The sequence below is a fragment of the Pristiophorus japonicus genome, chromosome 22 (assembly GCF_044704955.1).
Source record: "Pristiophorus japonicus isolate sPriJap1 chromosome 22, sPriJap1.hap1, whole genome shotgun sequence".
NCBI classification, from domain to species: domain Eukaryota; kingdom Metazoa; phylum Chordata; class Chondrichthyes; family Pristiophoridae; genus Pristiophorus; species Pristiophorus japonicus.
Genome location: NC_091998.1, coordinates 10,254,270 through 10,273,170, shown reverse-complemented (window position 1 = coordinate 10,273,170; position 18,901 = coordinate 10,254,270). Strand labels below are relative to the sequence as shown.

Sequence of the window (18,901 nt, the reverse complement as noted above, 5' to 3'; positions counted from 1 at the left end):
TCCCACATTCTACGCTATGTAAACTTGAGGTGATCCAAAACTCGGCTGCCCATGTCCCACTCGCACCAGGTCCCACAAAGATTAGAGAGAAAGCGGGTTGTGTAGAGGACACAGAGAGGCTGCAAAGAGATTTAGATAGGTTAAGCGAATGGGCTAAGGTTTGGCAGGTGGAATACAATGTCGGAAAGTGTGAGGTCATCCACCTTGGGAAAAAAAAACAGTAAAAGGGAATATTATTTGAATGGGGAGAAAGTACAACATGCTGTGGTGCAGAGGGACCTGGGGGTCCTTGTGCATGAATCCCAAAAGGTTTGTTTGCAGGTGCAGCAGGTAATCAGGAAGGCGAATGGAATGTTGGCCTTCATTGCGAGAGGGATGGAGTACAAAAGCAGGGAGGTCCTGCTGCAACTGTACAGAGTATTGGTGAGGCCGCACCTGGAGTACTGCGTGCAGTTTTGGTCACCTTACTTAAGGAAGGATATACTAGCTTTGGAGGGGGTACAGAGATGATTCACTAGGCTGATTCCGGAGATGAGGGGTTACCTTATGATGATAGATTGAGTAGACTGGGTCTTTACTCACTGGAGTTCAGAAGGATGAGAGGTGATCTTATAGAAACATTTAAAATCATGAAAGGGATAGACAAGATAGAGGCAGAGAGGTTGTTTCCACTGGTCGGGGAGGCTAGAACTAGGGGGCACAGCCTCAAAATACGGGGGAGCCAATTTAAAACCGAGTTGAGAAGGAATTTCTTCTCCCAGAGGGTTGTGAATCTGTGGAATTCTCTGCCCAAGGAAGCAGTTGAGGCTGGCTCATTGAATGTATTCAAATCACAGATAGATAGATTTTTAACTAATAAGGGAATTAAGGGTTATGGGGAGCGGGCGGGTAAGTGGAGCTGAGTCCACGGCCAGATCAGCCGTGATCTTGTTGAATGGCGGAGCAGGCTCGAGGGGCTAGATGGCCTACTCCTGTTCCTAATTCTTATGTTCTTATGTTCACCATCACCCCTGTGCTCGCTGACCTACATAGGCTCCCGGTCAAGCAACGCCTCAATTTTAAAATGCTCATACTTATTTACAAATCCCTTCATGGCCCTCACCCATCCCTATCTTTACCACCGGCACCACGATCACTAAGCAATGCCCAAGCATTTACAAGCTATTTAACCGCTGGATGCGTCACATTCAACCCTGATCCCCAAACTCGGAACCATGCCAATTTCTCCACTGCCCCCACCCCCAGTACTCAAACCCACCGAACCCAGGGCCAACAAAGAGAAGCAAGAACTTGCATTTATATAGCGCCTTTCACAACCTTAGGACGTCCCAAAGCGCTTTGCAGCCAATTAAGTACTTTTTGGAGTGCAGTCACTGTTGTAATGTCGGAAACTCGGCAGCCAATTTGCGCACAGCAAGCTCCCACAAACAGCAATGTGATAATGACCCAGATAATCTGTTTTTGCTATGCTGATTGAGAGATAAATATTGGCCAGGACACCGGGGATAACTCCTCTGCTCTTCTTCAAAATAGGAGCATCCACTTGAGAGAGAGCAGACTGGGTGGGTAGGTGGGGGGGTACAATTCTAACTGATAAGGCCAATTACAGCACCCTGACAGCACTTCTGGATCAATCAGATAACCCAGCAAGTACAGGGGACCACACCCAGAGCCTCCTGGGCCAGCGTGACTTAGCTACGCACGGTGTCACCCACCGAACCGTTGGGAACGCCACTCTTTCAATGCAGCTCCAGTTCAGAAGCACATCAAGAAAATCTAGTCCAACTGAAGCCCTCCAACAATCGCCTGCAGCTCTGAATTCAGTGAGCCAGCCAAGCATCAGAGAACGCAGACAATCCAGTTATTTATTTATTTTCCAACAACAACCTGTATTCAAAATTCACATCCTTATTTTCAAATCCCTCCATGGCCTCGCCCCTCCCTATCTCTCTAATCTCCTCCACCCCAATCGAGATATCTGCGCTCTTCTAATTCTGCCCTCCTGAGCATCCCTGATTATAAGCACTCCACCATCGGTGGCCGTGCCTTCTGTTGCCTGGGCCCCAAGCTCTGGAACTCGCTGCCTAAACCTCTCCGCCTCGCTATCCTCCTTCAAGATGCTCCTTAAAACCTACCTCTTTGACCCAGCTTTTGGTCACCTGCCCTCATTTCTCCTTGCATGGCTCAGTGTCAAATTTCTAGCACATAATATTCCTGTGAAGCACCTTGGGACGTTCCACTACATTAAAGGCGCTATATAAATACAAGATGTTGTTATTGTAAGTTGTTATATAGCGCCTTTAATGCTGTAAAATGTCCCAAGGCGCTTCACAGGAGAGTTAGAAGGCAGAAATTTGACACCGAGCCGCACAAGAAATTAGGGCACGTGACCAAAAACTTGATCAAAGAGGTAGATTTTAAGGAGCGGTTGAAGGTGGAAAGAGAGGTAAAGAGGCAGGGAGGTTTAGGGAGGGAGTTCCAGAGCGTGGGGCCTCGGCAACAGAAGCCACGACAGTCTGATACTTTAGATAATCTGGAGGGGTCGAGAGAAGTGGTATTGAGGTCAAGCTGGGTGTCATAAGAACATATGAAAAAGGAGCAGGAGAAGGCCATACGGCCCCTGGAGCCTGTTCCGCCATTTAATACGATCATGGCTGATCCGATCATGGACTCAGGTCCACTTCCCTGCCCGTTCCCCATAACCCCTTATTCCCTTATCGTTCAAGAAACTGTCTAGTTCTGTCTTTAATTTATTCAATGTCCCAGCTTCCACAGCTCTCTGAGGCAGCGAATTCCACAGATTTACAACCCTCAGAAAAGAAATTTCTCATCTCAGTTTTAAATGGGCGGCCCCTTATTCTAAGATTATGTCCCCCAGTTCTAGTCTCCCCCACCAGTGGAAACATCCTCTCTGCATCCACCTTGTCAAGCCCCCTCATAATCTTATACATTTCGATAAGTTCACCTCTCATTCTTCTGAATTCCAATGAGTAGAGGCCCAACCTACTCAACCTTTCCTCGTAAGTTAACCCCCTCATCTCTGGAATCAACCTTGTGAACCTTCTCTGAACTGCCTCCAAAGCAAGTATATCCTTTCATAAATATGGAAACCAAAACTGTACGCAGTATTCCAGTTGTGGCTTCACCAATACCCTGCACAACTGTGGCAAGACTTCCCTGCTTTTATACTCCATCCCCTTCGCAATAAAGGCCAAGATTCCATTGGCCTTCCTGATCACTTGCTGTACCTGCATACAAACCTTTCGTGTTTCATGCACACGTACCCCCAGGTCCCACTGTACTGCAGCACTTTACAATCTTTCTCCATTTAAATAATTAACTGCCAGCGTACATGTGGAAACTGATGGTGTTTTCGGATGATGTCGCTAAGGGGCAGCGTGTAGATGAGAAATAGGAGGGGGCCAAGGATAGATCCTTGAGGGACACCAGAGGTAACGATGCGGGGGCGGGAAGAGAAGCCGTTGCAGGTGATTCTCTGGCTACCATTAGATGGATAAGAATGGAACCAGGCGAGTGCAGTCCCACCCAGCTGGACGATGGAGGAGAGATGTTGGAGCAGGATGGAGTGGTCAACCATATCAAAGGCTGCAGGTGGGGCAAGGAGAATGAGGGCGGATAGTTTACCTAGAATTATTTCTTTTAATTAATTCATGGAATGTGGAGCCAGCATTTATTGCCCATCCCTTGAGAAGGTGCCGCTGCAGTCCCGTGTGGTGAAGGTGCTCCCACAGTGCCGATAGGGAGGGAGTTCCAGGATTTTGACCCAGCGACAATGAAGGAACTGCCGATATATTTCCAAGTCAGGATGGTGTGTGATTTAGAAGGGAACTTCCAGAGCATAAAACCTATCGCGGAAATATGCCCACTATAGAATCTGGAACTAAACTTACTTCCACAGTCAGTTCTGACAGAACGGTAGATGTTTACAGCACAGGCGGTGGTCATTCGGCTCACCCTGTCTGTGCTGAGAGCAATCTGGAACTAATCCCGTTGCCCCGTTCGTTCCTTAGTCCTGTACTTTCCCGGCTTCAAATATTCATCTGCTTTTCCCTTAAGAAAGGGCTTTCTGCTTCTTTCCCCATGGTAAAGCATACCATACACCAAAAACCCTCTACGTAGAGATAATTGAGAAAATATCTGATATGCATTTGGTGAACAGAACTCAAGATGGGGCTCACCACATATACAATTCAAATGCATCTGTGCAAATCAAGTGTGCTCATTAAAAGTAAACCACCAGTTGACCAGAGAGTGGCATCAAGGGGCCCCCGAGTAAAATTGAAGTCATTGGGAATCAGGGTGAAAACTCTCCACTGGCTGGAGTCATACCCAGCATAAAGGAAGATGGTTGTGGTGGTTGGAGGTCAATCATCTCAGCCCCAGGACATCGCTGCAGGAGATCCTCAGGGCAGTGTCCTAGGCCCAATCATCTTCAGCTGCTTCATCAATAACCTCCCCTCCATCATAAAGGTCAGAGGTGGGGATGTTCGCTGATGATTGCACAGTGTTCAGTTCCATTCACAACTCCCCAGATAATGAAGCAGTCCATACCCCAAATACAGCAAGACCCGGACAACATTCCGGCTTGGGCTGATAAGTGGCAAGTAACATTCGCACCACACAAGTGCCGGGCAATGACCATCTCCAACAAGTGAAAGTCTAACCACTGCCCCTGGATATTTAATGGCATTACCATCACCGAATCCCCCATCATCATCTTCCTGGGGGTCACCATTAACCACAAACTTAACTGGACCAGCCACATAAATATCATGGCAACAAGAGCGGGTCAGAGGCTGGGTATTCTGCAGCGAGTGACTCACCTCCTGACTCCCCAAAGCCTTTCCACCAGCTACAAGACACAAGTCAGGAGTGTGATGGAACACTCGCCATTTGCCTGGATGAGTACGGCTCAAACAACATAAGCTCGACACCATCCAGGACAAAGCAGCCCGCTTGACTGGCACCCCATCCACCACCTTCAACATTCACTCCCTCCACCACCGGCGCACCGTGGCTGCAGTGTGCACCATCTACAGGATGCACTGCAGCAACTCGCCAAGGCTTCTTCGGCAGCACCTCCCAAACCCACAACCTCTACCACCGAGAAGGACAAGGGCAGCAGGCGCATGGGAACACCACCACCCACTCCAAGTCACACACCATCCTGACTTGGAAATATATCAGCCTTTCCTTCATGGTCGCTGGGTCAAAATCCTGGACCTCCCTCCCCAACAGCACTGTGGGAGCACCTTCACTGCATGGACTGCAGCGGTTCAAGGCAGCGGCTCACCACCACCAAGGGCGATTAGGGATGGGCAATATATGCCGGCCTTGCCAGTGATGCCCATATCCCGTAAAACATTACTTGTTGTGGGAAAGGCCAGGTGCTGTTAATTTAGTTAATGCTGCGAGTTCAACTGACCACACAAGCAGAACTAACACATAACCAACGTTCCCTTTGAGCTGCGTGGACGGGAGGTCCCACAGAGCCCGCTCAGCGGCTTTGAACAGGAACAAAACACACATGTGCGCAATTGTGAATGGGCAGCGATGCTCAAAAAAATATTCGAGGGAACACTGGACATAACCCATCGTGAGTTTGGAGGATTTAAACGTCAATGGGCTTTTCATTTTGGAGGGGCGGGAGAACGTGAAATGCCTGATGCAAAGCACTCCTTGCAGAAAAATGCAGTCCCAAAACTGGACATTCGCTTACATCGGAAGAATGCAAAGCAGCAAGATAGAAGGCCAATGCACAAGAGGCAAGTGGACTCATAACTCATCTGCTCCCACGTGCCTGGGATAACCACAGTAGCACAGTAACTTGCTCACATCGTGGCATTACATGGCTCCCTTTCAACCGTACCTCTCACACAAACAACGTCTCTAGGGTTTCAGTTGAAAAAAGACTTGCATTTATATAGCGCCTTTCACAACCACCGGATGTCCCAAAGCGCTTTACAACCAATGACGTACTTTTAAGTGTAGTCACTGTTGTAATGTAGGAAAGGCAGCAGCCAACTTGCACACAGCAAGCTCCCACAAACAGCAATGTGATAATGAGCAGCATTTTGAGTTTCTATAGCAGATAATCTGTTGTTGTTGTGTTGATTGAGGGATAAATATTGGCCAGGACCTCAGTGAGAACTCCCCTGCTGTTCTTTGAAATATTGCCATGGGATCTTTTACGTCCACCTGAGAGAGCAGACGGGGCCTCGGTTTAACATCTCATCCGAAAGAACATAAGAATTAGGAACAGGAGTAGGCCATCTAGCCCCTCGAGCCTGCTCCGCCATTCAACAAGATCATGGCTGATCTGGCCGTGGACTCAGCTCCACTTACCCGCCCGCTCCCCATAACCCTTAATTCCCTTATTGGTTAAAAATCTATCTATCTGTGACTTGAATACATTCAATGAGCTAGCCTCAACTGCTTCCTTGGGCAGAGAATTCCACAGATTCACAACCCTCTGGGAGAAGAAATTCCTTCTCCCCCGTATTTTGAGGCTGTGCCCCCTAGTTCTAGTCTCCTCGACCAGTGGAAACAACCTCTCTGCCTCCATCTTATCTATCCCTTTCATGATTTTAAATGTTTCTATAAGATCACCCCTCATCCTTCTGAACTCCAACGAGTAAAGACCCAGTCTACTCAATCTATCATCATAAGGTAACCCCCTCATCTCCGGAATCAGCCTAGTGAATCGTCTCTGTACCCCCTCCAAAGCCAGTATATCCTTCCTTAAGTAAGGTGACCAAAACTGCACGCAGTACTCCAGGTGCGGCCTCACCAATACCTTATACAGTTGCAGCAGGACCTCCCTGCTTTTGTACTCCATCCCTCTCGCAATGAAGGCCAACATTCCATTCGCCTTCCTGATTACCTGCTGCACCTGCAAACTAACTTTTGGGATTCATGTCACCCAGGTCGGGTGGCACGGTTTAATGTTTTTTGCTTTGCAGATGAACTCCAAAAAGAGTTTCATGCACAAGGACCCCCAGGTCCCTCTGCACCGCAGCATGTTGTAATTTCTCCCCATTCAAATAATATTCCCTTTTACTGTTTTTTTTTCCCCAAGGTGGATGACCTCACACTTCCCGACATTGTATTCCATCTGCCAAACCTTAGCCCATTCGCTTAACCTATCCAAATCTCTTTGCAGCCTCTCTGTGTCCTCTACACAACCCACAACAACGGCACCTCCGACAGTGCGGCGCTCCCTCAGCACTGCACTGGGAGTGTCAGCCTAGATTTTTGTGCTCAAGTCTCTGAAGTAGGACTTGAACCCACAACCTTCTGACTCCGAGGCGAGGCTGACACGAAAGAGTCCAAAGTGTTTGCACTATGTCCACATGTTCATTTCAGAAAAGGATGTCTAGAGGATGTGGAGAGGGTGCAGAGGAGATTTACCAGAATGGTGCAGAGATGAGGGACGTCAGTTACGTGGATAGACTGGAGAAGCTGGGGTTGTTCACCTTGGAGCAGTGAAGGTTAAGGTGAGATTTTATAGGTGTTCAAAATTATGAGGGAGACTGTTTCCACTGGCGGGAGGGTCGGTAATCAGAGGACACAGATTTAAGATAATTGGAAAAAGCGCCATAGGGGTGATGAGAAATATTTTTAAATGCAGCCAATTATTGTGATCTGGAGTGCACTGGTGAAAACGGATTCAGTAGTAACTTTCAAAAGTGAATTGAACAACTGAAATGAGCTTTCGACCACATTTCCACGATATAACCAAGACCGGCAACTCCATAACATTGCCCGCCTCCGCCCCTGCCTCAGCTCATCCGCTACCGAAGCCCTCATCCTTGTCTTCGTTACCTTGTTGTTGAATATATTTTAGGGACAAAGCAATTTCTTTTTCGAACATACTTTCTTAATGGCCATAAATGCGAGCGTGTGTTTAATGCGTTTTCTCTCTTCCCCCTGTGGGCCCTCTCTCCCACTGTACTCCCGATCCATCGCAAGGCTGTAAGTTAAAACCCAACCAAACCTATTGTGAAGAAATAGCTGAGACATTACAGGTTAGACCTCCCTTGTCCAGAACTCCCTCATCCAGAACCATTCCCAGCCACCGGGGAGGCAAATGCGCAGAACTCCGACATGAACAAATTGAAGTCCTCCCTCGCTGCCGACTCCCGCAATCGCTGGCCTGACCCCGCGATTTCACCCCCCCACCCATGATCTCTCTGCCGCACTCCCAGCTCCAAGCCAGCCAGCCCCGATATCCCCTTGCTCAGTACCTGTACCATCCAATTTAACGTGACCACCCCTCGTCCGGAAAAATCCCTTATCCAGAACAGGCCAGGTCTCGAGGGTTCCGGATAAGGGAGTTTCAACCTGTATAAGTAATTTTTTTTTTAAGAATCTGCTTCGGTTCCAACTATGTTGCATATCCCCATTGCACTTGGTTAAAGGAGAGCTGTAGCTGAATACTATTCTGGAGCCATACCAATGCAGTGGCAGATAATACATGTTTCTTTTTAAAGACAGTGAGCCCATAGGGGTTTCGGCGATTCAGATTGCAGTGGTCGCAGGCATGTGCGCCCCTTTACTTCTACACAAAACTTCTGTGTTTCCTCTCGAAATTATTTCAAAGCGAATATTTTCCGTTGTTGTTGAAAACTAAATCGAGCAAGAGTCGTGAGGTCGACTCAACATCAAATTCAGGTCTTAAATATCTAACCTAAAATCCTGCAGAGGGACAGACTGCACAAGCACAATGCTCCAGAGAGTAGGGGTAAATGGTTCATTCTCTGGTTGGCAACTAGTGGGGTGCCGCAGGGATCAGTGCTGGGACCCCAACTATTTACAATTTATATTAACGACTTGGAAGAAGGGACTGAGTATAACGTAGCTAAGTTTGCTGACGATACAAAGATGGGAGGAAAAGCAATGCATGAGGAGGGCGCAAAAAATCTGCAAAAGGACAGAAACAGGCTAAGTGAGTGGGCAAAAATTTGGCAGATGGGGTATGATGTTGGAAAGTGTGAGGTCATGAACTTTGGCAGAAAAAAAAATCAAAGAGCAAGTTATTATTTAAATGGAGAAAGATTGCAAAGTGCCGCAGTACAGCGAGACCTGGGGGTACTTGTGCATGAAACACAAAAGGATAGTATGCAGGTACAGCAAGTGATCAGGAAGGCCAATGGTATCTTGGCCTTTATTGCAAAGGGGATGGAGTATAAAAGCAGGGAAGTCTTGCTACAGCTATACAAGGTATTGGTGAGGCCACACCTGGAATACTACATGCAGTTTTGGTTTCCATATTTACGAAAGGATATACTTGCTTTGGAGGCAGTTCAGAGAAGGTTCACTCGGTTGATTCCGGGGATGAGGGGGTTGACTTATGAGGAAAGGTTGAGTAGGTTGGGCCTCTACTCATTGGAATTCAGAAGAATGAGAGGTGATCTTATCGAAATGTATAAGGTTATGAGGGGGCTTGACAAGGTGGATGCAGAGAGAATGTTTCCACTGATGGGGGAAAACTAATACTAGGGGGCATAACCTAAGAATAAGGGGCCGCCCATTTAAAACTGAGATGAGGAGAAATTTCTTCTCTGAGAGGGTTGTAAATCTGTGGAATTCGCTGCCTCAGAGAGCTGTTCAAGCTGGGACATTGAATATATTTAAGACAGAAATAGACAGTTTCTTAAACGATAAGGGGATAAGGGGTTATGGGGAGCTGAGCCCATGATCAGATCAGCCATGATCTTATTGAATGGCGGAGCAGGCTCGAGGGGCCTTTTGGCCTACTCCTGCTCCTATTTCTTATGTTCTTATGTTATCCTCAGTAGACCAGATGGCATTGGAAGGAGAACCATTGGTTTCCCCACAGGTCTACGTTAAACTTAGCGAGCCAAATTGACTCCAGTTTAACGATGGCAATCCCAGGTCTGTTTCTGACGTAGCCGCAGGAGAGAACGCAAACAGGTGGTGAACACTGTCCGAGTTAGGGTGTCTCTATTTGAACACCATTCCACGGGACCACTCGTACAACATAAAGCTGCTGAAGACCAGGGAGAAGTACAAATGATTACAGTCCAGTCACTCACGTGGAGAATTTAAGGCAACAACTTGTATTTATATAGCGACTTTAACATAGTAAAACATCCCACGGTGCTTCACAGAAGCGTTACGAGACAAAAAATGTTACACCGAGCCGCATAAGGAGAAATTAGGGCAGGTGACCAAAAGCTTGGCTGAAGAGGTCGGTTTTGAGGAGTGTCTTGAAGGAGGAAAGAGAGGTAGAGAGGTTTAGGGAGGGAGTCCCAGAGCTTGGGGCCCAGGCAACAGAAGGCACGGCCACCAATGGTTGAGCGATTATCAGGGATGTTCAAGAGGACAGAATTAGAGGAGCGCAGACATTTCAGGGGAGGGTTGTGAGACTGAAGGAGATTACAGAGATAGGGAGGGGCGAGGGCCATGGAGGGCTTTGAAAACAAGGATGAAAATTTTGAAAATCGAGGCGTTGCTTAACCGGGAGCCAATGTAGGTCAGCGAGCACAGGGGGTGATGGGTGAGCGGGACTTGGTGCGGGTTAGGACACAGTCAGCCGAGTTTTGGATCACCTCTAGTTTACGTAGGGTAGAATGTGGGAGGCCAGCCAGGAGTTTGTTGGAATGGTGAAGTCTAGAGGTAACAAAGGCGTGGATTCACCATCTAGGGCACAAAAAACGCCCCAACAATTTTCAACGCTCATGTTGCACAAAACAGGAACAAAAGAACTTGCTTTTAAAAGATGTTGATTGAGCATTTATTTATTGATCAAAGGTGCAAAATGTGCAGAGTGTGTAATTAATAAACCTGCCCCCTCTCTAACAACAGAAGAGCTTAAGTATTGCTATTAAAAAAAACACTGCTTGAATTAGTTGCTGCTCAGGTACTCCCACCTACACAGGACTGTATTTTTTTTTAAAAAAGACCTCTCCAGTTTTTTCAGTTTTCAAATCGCTGCACAAATGATTGTGCAAAGCAGTCACGGCTCGATCTGTCCACAGAAGGCTTCAAGTCTGGCCTTTTGTTTCCATATTCCGCACCCCACCGCCCCCCCTTCCTCCATCCGACATTAAAATTACCAGCCGAGGGTGGCTGCCAATATCACCGCAAACAAGACCTGCCACAATTTGCCCTCAGTAACAGAAAGACCAGGTATCGACCCTTGCATTTATATAGCGCCTTTAACGTAGTAAAACGTCCAAGGCACTTCACAGTTGAGCCAACAAAATTGGACACTGGACCACACCAGGAGATATTTGGACAGGTGGCCCAAGGCTGGGTCACAGAGGTAGGTTTTACGGAGCGACTTAAGGAGGAGAGAGGCACGGAGAGGTTTAGGGAGGGAGTTTCAGAGCCTGGGGCCCAGGCAGCTGAAGGCACGGCCGCCAGTGGTGGACGATTAAAATCGGGGAATAAAAATCTGCATTTCTATAGCGCCTTTCACGACCACCGGACGTCCCAAAGCACTTTTCAGCCAATGAAGTACTTTTGGAGTGTAGTCACTGTTGTAATGTGGGAAGCGGCATATCAGTTTGTATCATGTTTTATCACCATTCCTTTATTGACTATTCCAATGACCTCCTGGCTGGCCCTCTGCCTTGGCCCATCAGTAAACCCGAGCTCGCCCAAAACTCTGCTCTCCCAGAGCCAAACTCGCACCGAGTCCCGTTCACCTGTCACCTCCCTGTGCTCGTTGGCCTTCGTTGGCCCCCGGTCCGGCAACGCCTCGATTGTTAAAGTTCAAGTCCCTCCGCGTCCTTTTGGAGTGTAGTCACTGTTGTAATGTGGGAAGCGCAGCAGCCAATTTTCGCACAGCAAGCTCCCACACACAGCAATGTGATTTTAAAAAGAGCAGATTTAGTGGTATTGATTGAGGGATAAATACTGGCCCTAGGACACCGGGGATAACTCTTCTTTGAAATAGTGCCATGGGATCTTTTATGTCCACCTGAGAGAGCAGGCGGGGCCTCGGTTTAACGTCTCATCCGACAGTGCAGCACTCCCTCAGCACTGGAGTGTCAGCCTAGATTTATGTGCTCAAATCTCTGGAGTGGGACTTGAACCCACAACCTTCTGACTCGGAGGAGAGAGTGTGCTGCCCACTGAGCCACGGCTGGCAGTGAACATGCAAGGGGCCGGAATTTGAAGAAAGCAGAGATCTCGGCGGGTTGCCCTGGGGCCAATATTTATCCCTCAATCAATACCACTAAATCTGCTTTTTTAACAATCACATTGCTGTTTGTGGGAGCTTGCTGTGCGCAAATTGGCTGCCGCGTTTCCCACATTACAACAGTGACTACACTCCAAAAGGACGCGGAGGGACTTGAACTTTAACAATCGAGGCGTTGCCGGACCGGGAGCCAACGAAGGCCAACGAGCACAGGGAGGTGACAGGTGAAAGGGACTCGGTGCGAGTTTGGCTCTGGGAGAACAGAGTTTTGGGCGAGCTCGGGTTTACTGATGGGGCAAGGCAGAGGGCCAGCCAGGAGGTCATTGGAATAGTCAATAAAGGAATGGTGATAAAACACAATACAAACTGATATGCCGCTGCAATCACCACCCAATGAACAGGGCCACAGACTGTCCCCAAGGGCAAACTTACCACTAACTAAAGCCATGCAGAAATTCACCAAATATATACACGCATTACTTTCCATGAAGAATAAGAACGAACATTTACAGCCTACAAATTAATTCACCCCTGGGTATAATTGTGCATGGCACTGAATGTCAGTCATCCACAAAACGTTACAGTAATATTCTGTTAAAAAGAGTACTAATTAATAATAAATCTACAGAACTCTCAGGAACACATGGACCCTATAAATAACCCACGTCAAATTAGAGAGCCCCCTCAGATTTCCGAATGTGCCAAATTAATCTCATTTGCAAAATGAAATTCGCAAATGAACATGTTCACAATCCAATATTGTACACTAGTCCCTGCCCTGACATGGCAGGTGAACCCTTTAAGAAGGCACCTCTTCCTAAGGGAACATCAAGTCAAGTCAAGTCAAGACATTAAAATGTTCCTCCAGGTGAAGTTTGTGCAGATCACAAGACGACATTGTCCGAGGGAGCTGGCAATGTCTCTACACCAAGTACAGGTTGAATCTCTCTTATCAGGCACCCTGTGCCGGATAAGGGATTTTTCCCGGACGAGGGGTGGTCACGTTAAATTGGATGGTACAGGTACTGAGCAAGGGGATATCGGGGCTGGCTGGCTTGGGGCTGGGAGTGTGGCAGAGTTCGTGGGTCAGGCCAGCGACTGTGGGAGTCGGCAGCGACGAAGGACTTCAATTTGTTCATGTCGGGAATGGTGCTGGATAAGGGAGTCCTGGAGGGTTGTGAATCTGTGGAATTCTCTGCCCAAGGAAGCAGTTGAGGCTGGCTCATTGAATGTATTCAAGTCACAGATAGATAGATTTTTAACCAATAAGGGAATTAAGGGTTACGGGGAGAGGGCGGGTAAGTGGAGCTGAGTCCACGGCCAGATCAGCCATGATCTTATTGAATGGCGGAGCAGGCTCGAGGGGCTAGATGGCCTACTCCTGTTCCTAATTCTTACGTTCTTATGTTCTTATAAAAGGAGGTTCAACCTGTATACTAGCCGTGCTTTCAGGTTTTAAGTTTTTACATAAAAAGTTAACCTGCAAAAAAGAACAACTCCTGCCAAGTCACTTTATTAAAAAGTTGTATAAAAAAAAAAGCTGCCTCACCTTTGATTTTAACAGTGGGTGAATTGGGACCCGCCGACTGTTTCCGCCACCCGCGCCAGTTCTGACACAGGCTCTCGGCCTCGGAGATGAAGGAACAGAGGGAATCCTCTTCAAACCGGTCGCTGTCTTCAAAGGAAAACCTCTCGCCATCCTCCCACTCGGCAAACATTAGTTCCATCACATTTACAGTGTCAGGGATTGTCAAAACCAAGAAAGCCAGCCAAGATGCAGAGGAACCCAAACTCCCAACACACCTGGGACACAACTCAAGGAGCCTCTTTTGACTGGCCAAGTCCTCCAAGGCGACGTCGATATTAGAAGCAGCGGTGGTCTGAAGTGGAAACAGCACTCCTTTTCATTCATTCGGGGCCCATCTTCAATCCCCCTCAAAAACAAAAAAAAATTGCTTCGACAAATCCTGTATTCTCAATATTCCGCTGAAGGAAAGGAAAATCCTCAAATAACTCCCTCTGGAACGAGAGACTGGAATTATCCTGTTGATGTCGCAGTCACCTTCGCCCCTCTCTCTTGGCAAACGCAGTACTTCGAAAAGGAAAACAAAAGTTATCTCAAGTTAATCTTATTTTTCTTGGTGCAAATCTACGAGTTGGCGGGGGGGGGGGGGGGAGGGGGGGGGGGGAACCCCTTTGTCGGAGACCAACCTGCAAGGAAGGCTTATTGTTGGGCAAATGGGTGGGCTGGAACCATCAGCTGCTTTTGCCGTCTCCTCTCTCCATCATCTTCTGCCGAGCAGACTGTCCTTGACCAGGTCAGCATTGGCCAGCTGACATGGGGTGGGTGGAGAGAGAGAGAGAGAGAGAGAGAGAGAAGGAGAGAGAGAGAGAGAGAGACCTGGGGAACTCCCCCTTTTTCCAACACCTTCTCAACGACCAGCGACTACAAAAGCATCAATCTGAGATTGGGGGGAGGGGAAGGGAAGGGAGGGGAACCCCTTTACTTTTGCAGGTAACAAACTTCAAGCCAACCAAGTGGGGAGGGGAACAGAGGCACAAAGTTGTCCCAGACACAAACACACACAGCAATAATTTTTTAAACATGCACAAAAATAAAAGACAAGACAAAGAGTTTGCTCACACACAGCTCCTGTTCTGCAGAAGCTCAGAATGTCCTCTCTCTAAACATGGATACTTCACCTGGGCCACTCATCAGCTGTTGTCCATTTCCGTTTCTATCACATGATTTCTTCTCTTTTTTTTGCACCAGGTCTGAGAAATTGCACAAATGTATTTTGGAAGGGTTGCTTATTTTTCCTTCCCCCTCTCCATCAACCAACCAACCAACTCCTCTGGAACTCCCTGGGCTGGAATTAGCAGAGGGTTTGAGGAGCAGAGCAAGAGAGAGAGGGGCTAGGAATGTGTCTCCCAGGCAGAAGCAATCCAAGCTGTCCTCCTTTGCAACAAACAAAAAAAAGCCTTTTTTGCAAAAAAAAAGCTGCAAAATTAAAAAAAAAACCACAGGCTTAGCTGCTGGTGTTCCCCCAAGTCGCTGCTTTTCTCTTCTCTAAGATTGTGTGTGTGTGTGAGATCGACCTCTCACCCAAGCACTTCCTATACGTAAAAGGAAATGAGAGGCTGACGTGCAGCCAAATTTGACAGCAAGGCTTTTGCAAAAAGTGGGAGGGAGTAGAGAGAGAGAGAGAGATGTCCCTACCTCCAGCTCTCGCCTGCTTGCAGCCTGTTTCATTTTTTGCATTCATGCAATCTAGCTTTTTTTTTTGCAAGGCGGCCAGAATTCAATGCATTTCACTCCCAAACATTTAGCAATGTTGCTATGTCTTTGTGTGAGTGTGTGTGTTCGGGCTTTAGGCTGTGACCTCTGCAGTTCCAACTCGTGATTTTCATTCCCTTCAATGTTAGTTTTGTTTGAACCTTACAACAGTGCTGCACATGTCTTGCAACAAACATCTTCTGGGGAATGAATCTTGCTTCAAGGGAGCTGCAATGGGAAGTTATATCATTTTTTTTTTTGTCTTAATACAACAGGATAATTTATTTTGTAAGTTTTGTCTGATACGACAACAATTTGCATTTATACAGCGCCGTTATCATAGTAAAACATCCCAAGTCGCTTCATAGGTGTGTCATCAATCAAAATTTGACACCGAGCCCCATAAGGAGATATTAGCGCAGGTGACCAAAAGCTTGGTCAAAGGACGTCTTAAAGGAAAATAGAGAGTTGGAGAGGTTTAGGGAGGGAGTTCGAGAGTGCCATGTATCCTACATGGTTACTGTTGGTACTATCACAAGGTGTGCCACCAGAGGGCACAGCAGTGGGAGACTTGTAGGTTACCTGTACAGGTGTGCCTGGCCTAGTATAAAAGGCAGGCCACCAGGTGTGATCCTCACTCTGGAGTTGTCAGGAAAGGACTAAGGTCACGACAGTTCAAGTGCAACACATTGCCTCGTGGAGTCATTATCAGAGCATCCAAGGACATAACACAGAGCTTGGGGCCCAGGCAGCTGAAGGCATGGCCACCAATGGTTGGGCGATTAAAATCAGGAATGCTCAACAATAACTTGCATTTATATAGCGCCTTTAACAGAGAAACATAGAAAATAGGTGCAGGAGTAGGCCATTCGGCCCTTCGAGCCTGCACCGCCATTCAATGAGTTCATGGCTGAACATGCAACTTCAGTACCCCATTCCTGCTTTCTCGCCATACCCCTTGATCCCCCTCGTAGTAAGGACTTCATCTAACTCCTTTTTGAATATATTTAGTGAATTGGCCTCAACAACTTTCTGTGGTAGAGAATTCCACAGGTTCACCACTCTCTGGGTGAAGAAGTTTCTCCTCATCTCGGTCCTAAATGGCTTACCGCTTATCCTTAGACTGTGACCCCTGGTTCTGGACTTCCCCAACATTGGGAACATTCTTCGTACAATGTCCCAAGGCGCTTAATAGCTGTGTCATAAATCAAAATTTGACACCGAGCCGCATAAGAAGAATATTAGGGCAGGTGACCAAAAGCTTGGTCAAAGATGTAGGTTTTAAGGAGCCTCTTAAAGGAGGATGGAGAGGCGGAGAGGTTTAGGGAGGGAGTTCCAGAGCTTGGGCCCCAGGCAACAGAAGGCACGGCCACCGATGGTTGAGCGATTATAATCAGGGATGTGCAAGAGGGTAGAATTTGAGGAGCGCAGATATTTCGGGATAGTTGTGGGGCTGGAGGAGGTTATGGAGATAGGGAGGGACGAGGCCGTGAAGGGATTTGTAAACAAGGATGAGAATTTTGAAATTGAGGCGTTGTTTAGCCGGGAACCAATATGGGTCAGCGAGCACAGGGGTGATGGGTGAGCGGGACTTGGTGCGAGTTAGGACACCAAGCTTTTGGTCACCTGCCCTAATATTCTTTTTATGTGACTCGGTGTCAAATTTTGTTTTATGACACACTTGTGAAGCGCCTTGCGACACTTAGCTCTGTTAAAGGCGCTATATAAATGCAAGTTGTTGAGCATCCCTAATTATAATCGCCCAACCATTGGTGGTCGTACTTTCAGCTGCCTGGGCCCCAAGCTCGGGAACTCCCTCCCTAACCCTCTCCGCCTCTCTATTCTCCTTCAAGACGTCCTTAAAACCTACCTCTCTGACCGAGCTTTTGGTCACCTGCCCTAATGTCTCCTGCGCTATTGCTGGCCACAATTTCAGGACTGCGGTTTCAGTGAGTGGTGTTTATTGTAGTCTCACCACGAGGTCCAAACTTGTAAATGCTGCAGTCGATGACTCTTACACCCCCTTTCCCCTGGGTTCCCCCATACACGATGTTAATGCCCCCCACAGTCAGAACGGTCCTGGCTTCTCCTCCCCTGCCTCTGCTCTCTAATGACTCAACCATTCTGAGCGACTTAGAATCATGAGGATAGACCATTTGATATTAAACTGGCATTACTCATACTGAGTCAGCAGAGTAACGAGAAGCATGTGTGATACTGAGAGGATGTGTCAGCTATAGGCAAGGTTTTTAATACAGAAATATATGCAGAACATTTTATTTTATTTCTACATCAATAATATATTATATATTATAATGCACTTTCTGTAAGCATCGCACTTCAATCATCAGGTGTTGAATTAAAATTAAACAGCATCAATTTGGAATTGAAGAGGTGGGGAAGGTATGATTCAGAAGCAAGGAAAGTGGCTAGAAATATTAGTGGTTTTGATAGTACATTCATCATCATAGGCAGTCCCTCGAAATCGGGCAAGACTTGCTTCCACTCTAAAAGTGAGCTCTTGAAGGTTGTCATGCAGGTACAGCAGGCGGTTAAGAAAACAAATGGCATGTGGGCCTTCATAGCGAGGCAGGGAGGTGTTACTACGGTTGTACAGGGCCTTGGTGAGACCACACCTGGAGTATTGTGTACAGTTTCGGTCTCCTAACTTGAGGAAGGAAGTTCTTACTATTGAGGGTTCACCAGACTGATTCCTGGGATGGCGGGACTGACATATCAAGAAAGACTGGATCAACTGGGTTTGTATTCACTGGAGTTCAGAAGAATGAGAGGGGATCTCATAGAAACGTTTAAAATGCTGACGGGTTTAGACAGGATAGATGCAGGAAGAATGTTCCCAATGTTGGGGAAGTCCACAACCAGGGGTCACAGTCTAAGGATAAGGGGTAAGCCATTTAGGACCGAGATGAGGAGAAACCTCTTCACTCAGAGAGTGGTGAACCTGTGGAATTCTCTACCACAGAAAGTTGTTGAGGCCAATTCACTAAATATATTCAAGAAGGAGTTAGATGTAGTCCTTACTACTAGGGGGGAATCAAGGGGTATGGCGAGAAAGCAGGAATGGGGTACTGAAGTTGCATGTTCATTGAATGGCAGTGCAGGCTTGAAGGGCCGAATGGCCTACTCCTGCACCTATTTTCTATGTTTCTATGTTTCTCAGGTGGCTGTACAGTCCAATACGGGAATTACAGTTTCTGTCACAGGTGGGACAGACAGTCGGAGGAGGAAAGGGTGGGAGGGGAGTCTGGTTTGCCGCACCTGCCTGCGCTTGTTTCTGCACGCTCTCGGCGACGAGACTCGAGGTGCTCAGCACCCTCCCGGATGCTCTTCCTCCACTTAGGGCGGTCTTTGGCCAGAGACTCCCAGGTGTCGGTGGGGATGTTGCACTTTATCAAAGAGGCTTTGAGGGT

The 18,901-nt window shown here is 47.5% G+C and overlaps 1 protein-coding gene across 7 annotated transcripts in view; it reads right to left on the bottom strand.

Moving 5' to 3' along the window:
- Positions 1 to 15,305, bottom strand: part of zswim8 (zinc finger, SWIM-type containing 8) — a 210,207-nt gene extending 194,902 nt beyond the window's left edge. For 4 of the 7 annotated variants that reach the window (XM_070865612.1, XM_070865606.1, XM_070865611.1 and 1 more), the window contains exons 1-2: positions 14,897 to 15,305; positions 13,743 to 14,285 (exon numbers count right to left, since the gene is read on the bottom strand). In XM_070865612.1, the coding sequence (XP_070721713.1) occupies positions 13,743 to 13,920 (178 nt within the window). In that variant the 5' untranslated portion in view covers positions 13,921 to 14,285; positions 14,897 to 15,305. Of the gene's footprint in view, positions 1 to 13,742; positions 14,286 to 14,404; positions 14,818 to 14,837 lie in introns of those variants that run through there. The other 3 variants (XM_070865607.1, XM_070865608.1, XM_070865609.1) reach the window with 3 other exon arrangements.
- Between the last annotated feature and the right edge of the window lie 3,596 nt (positions 15,306 to 18,901).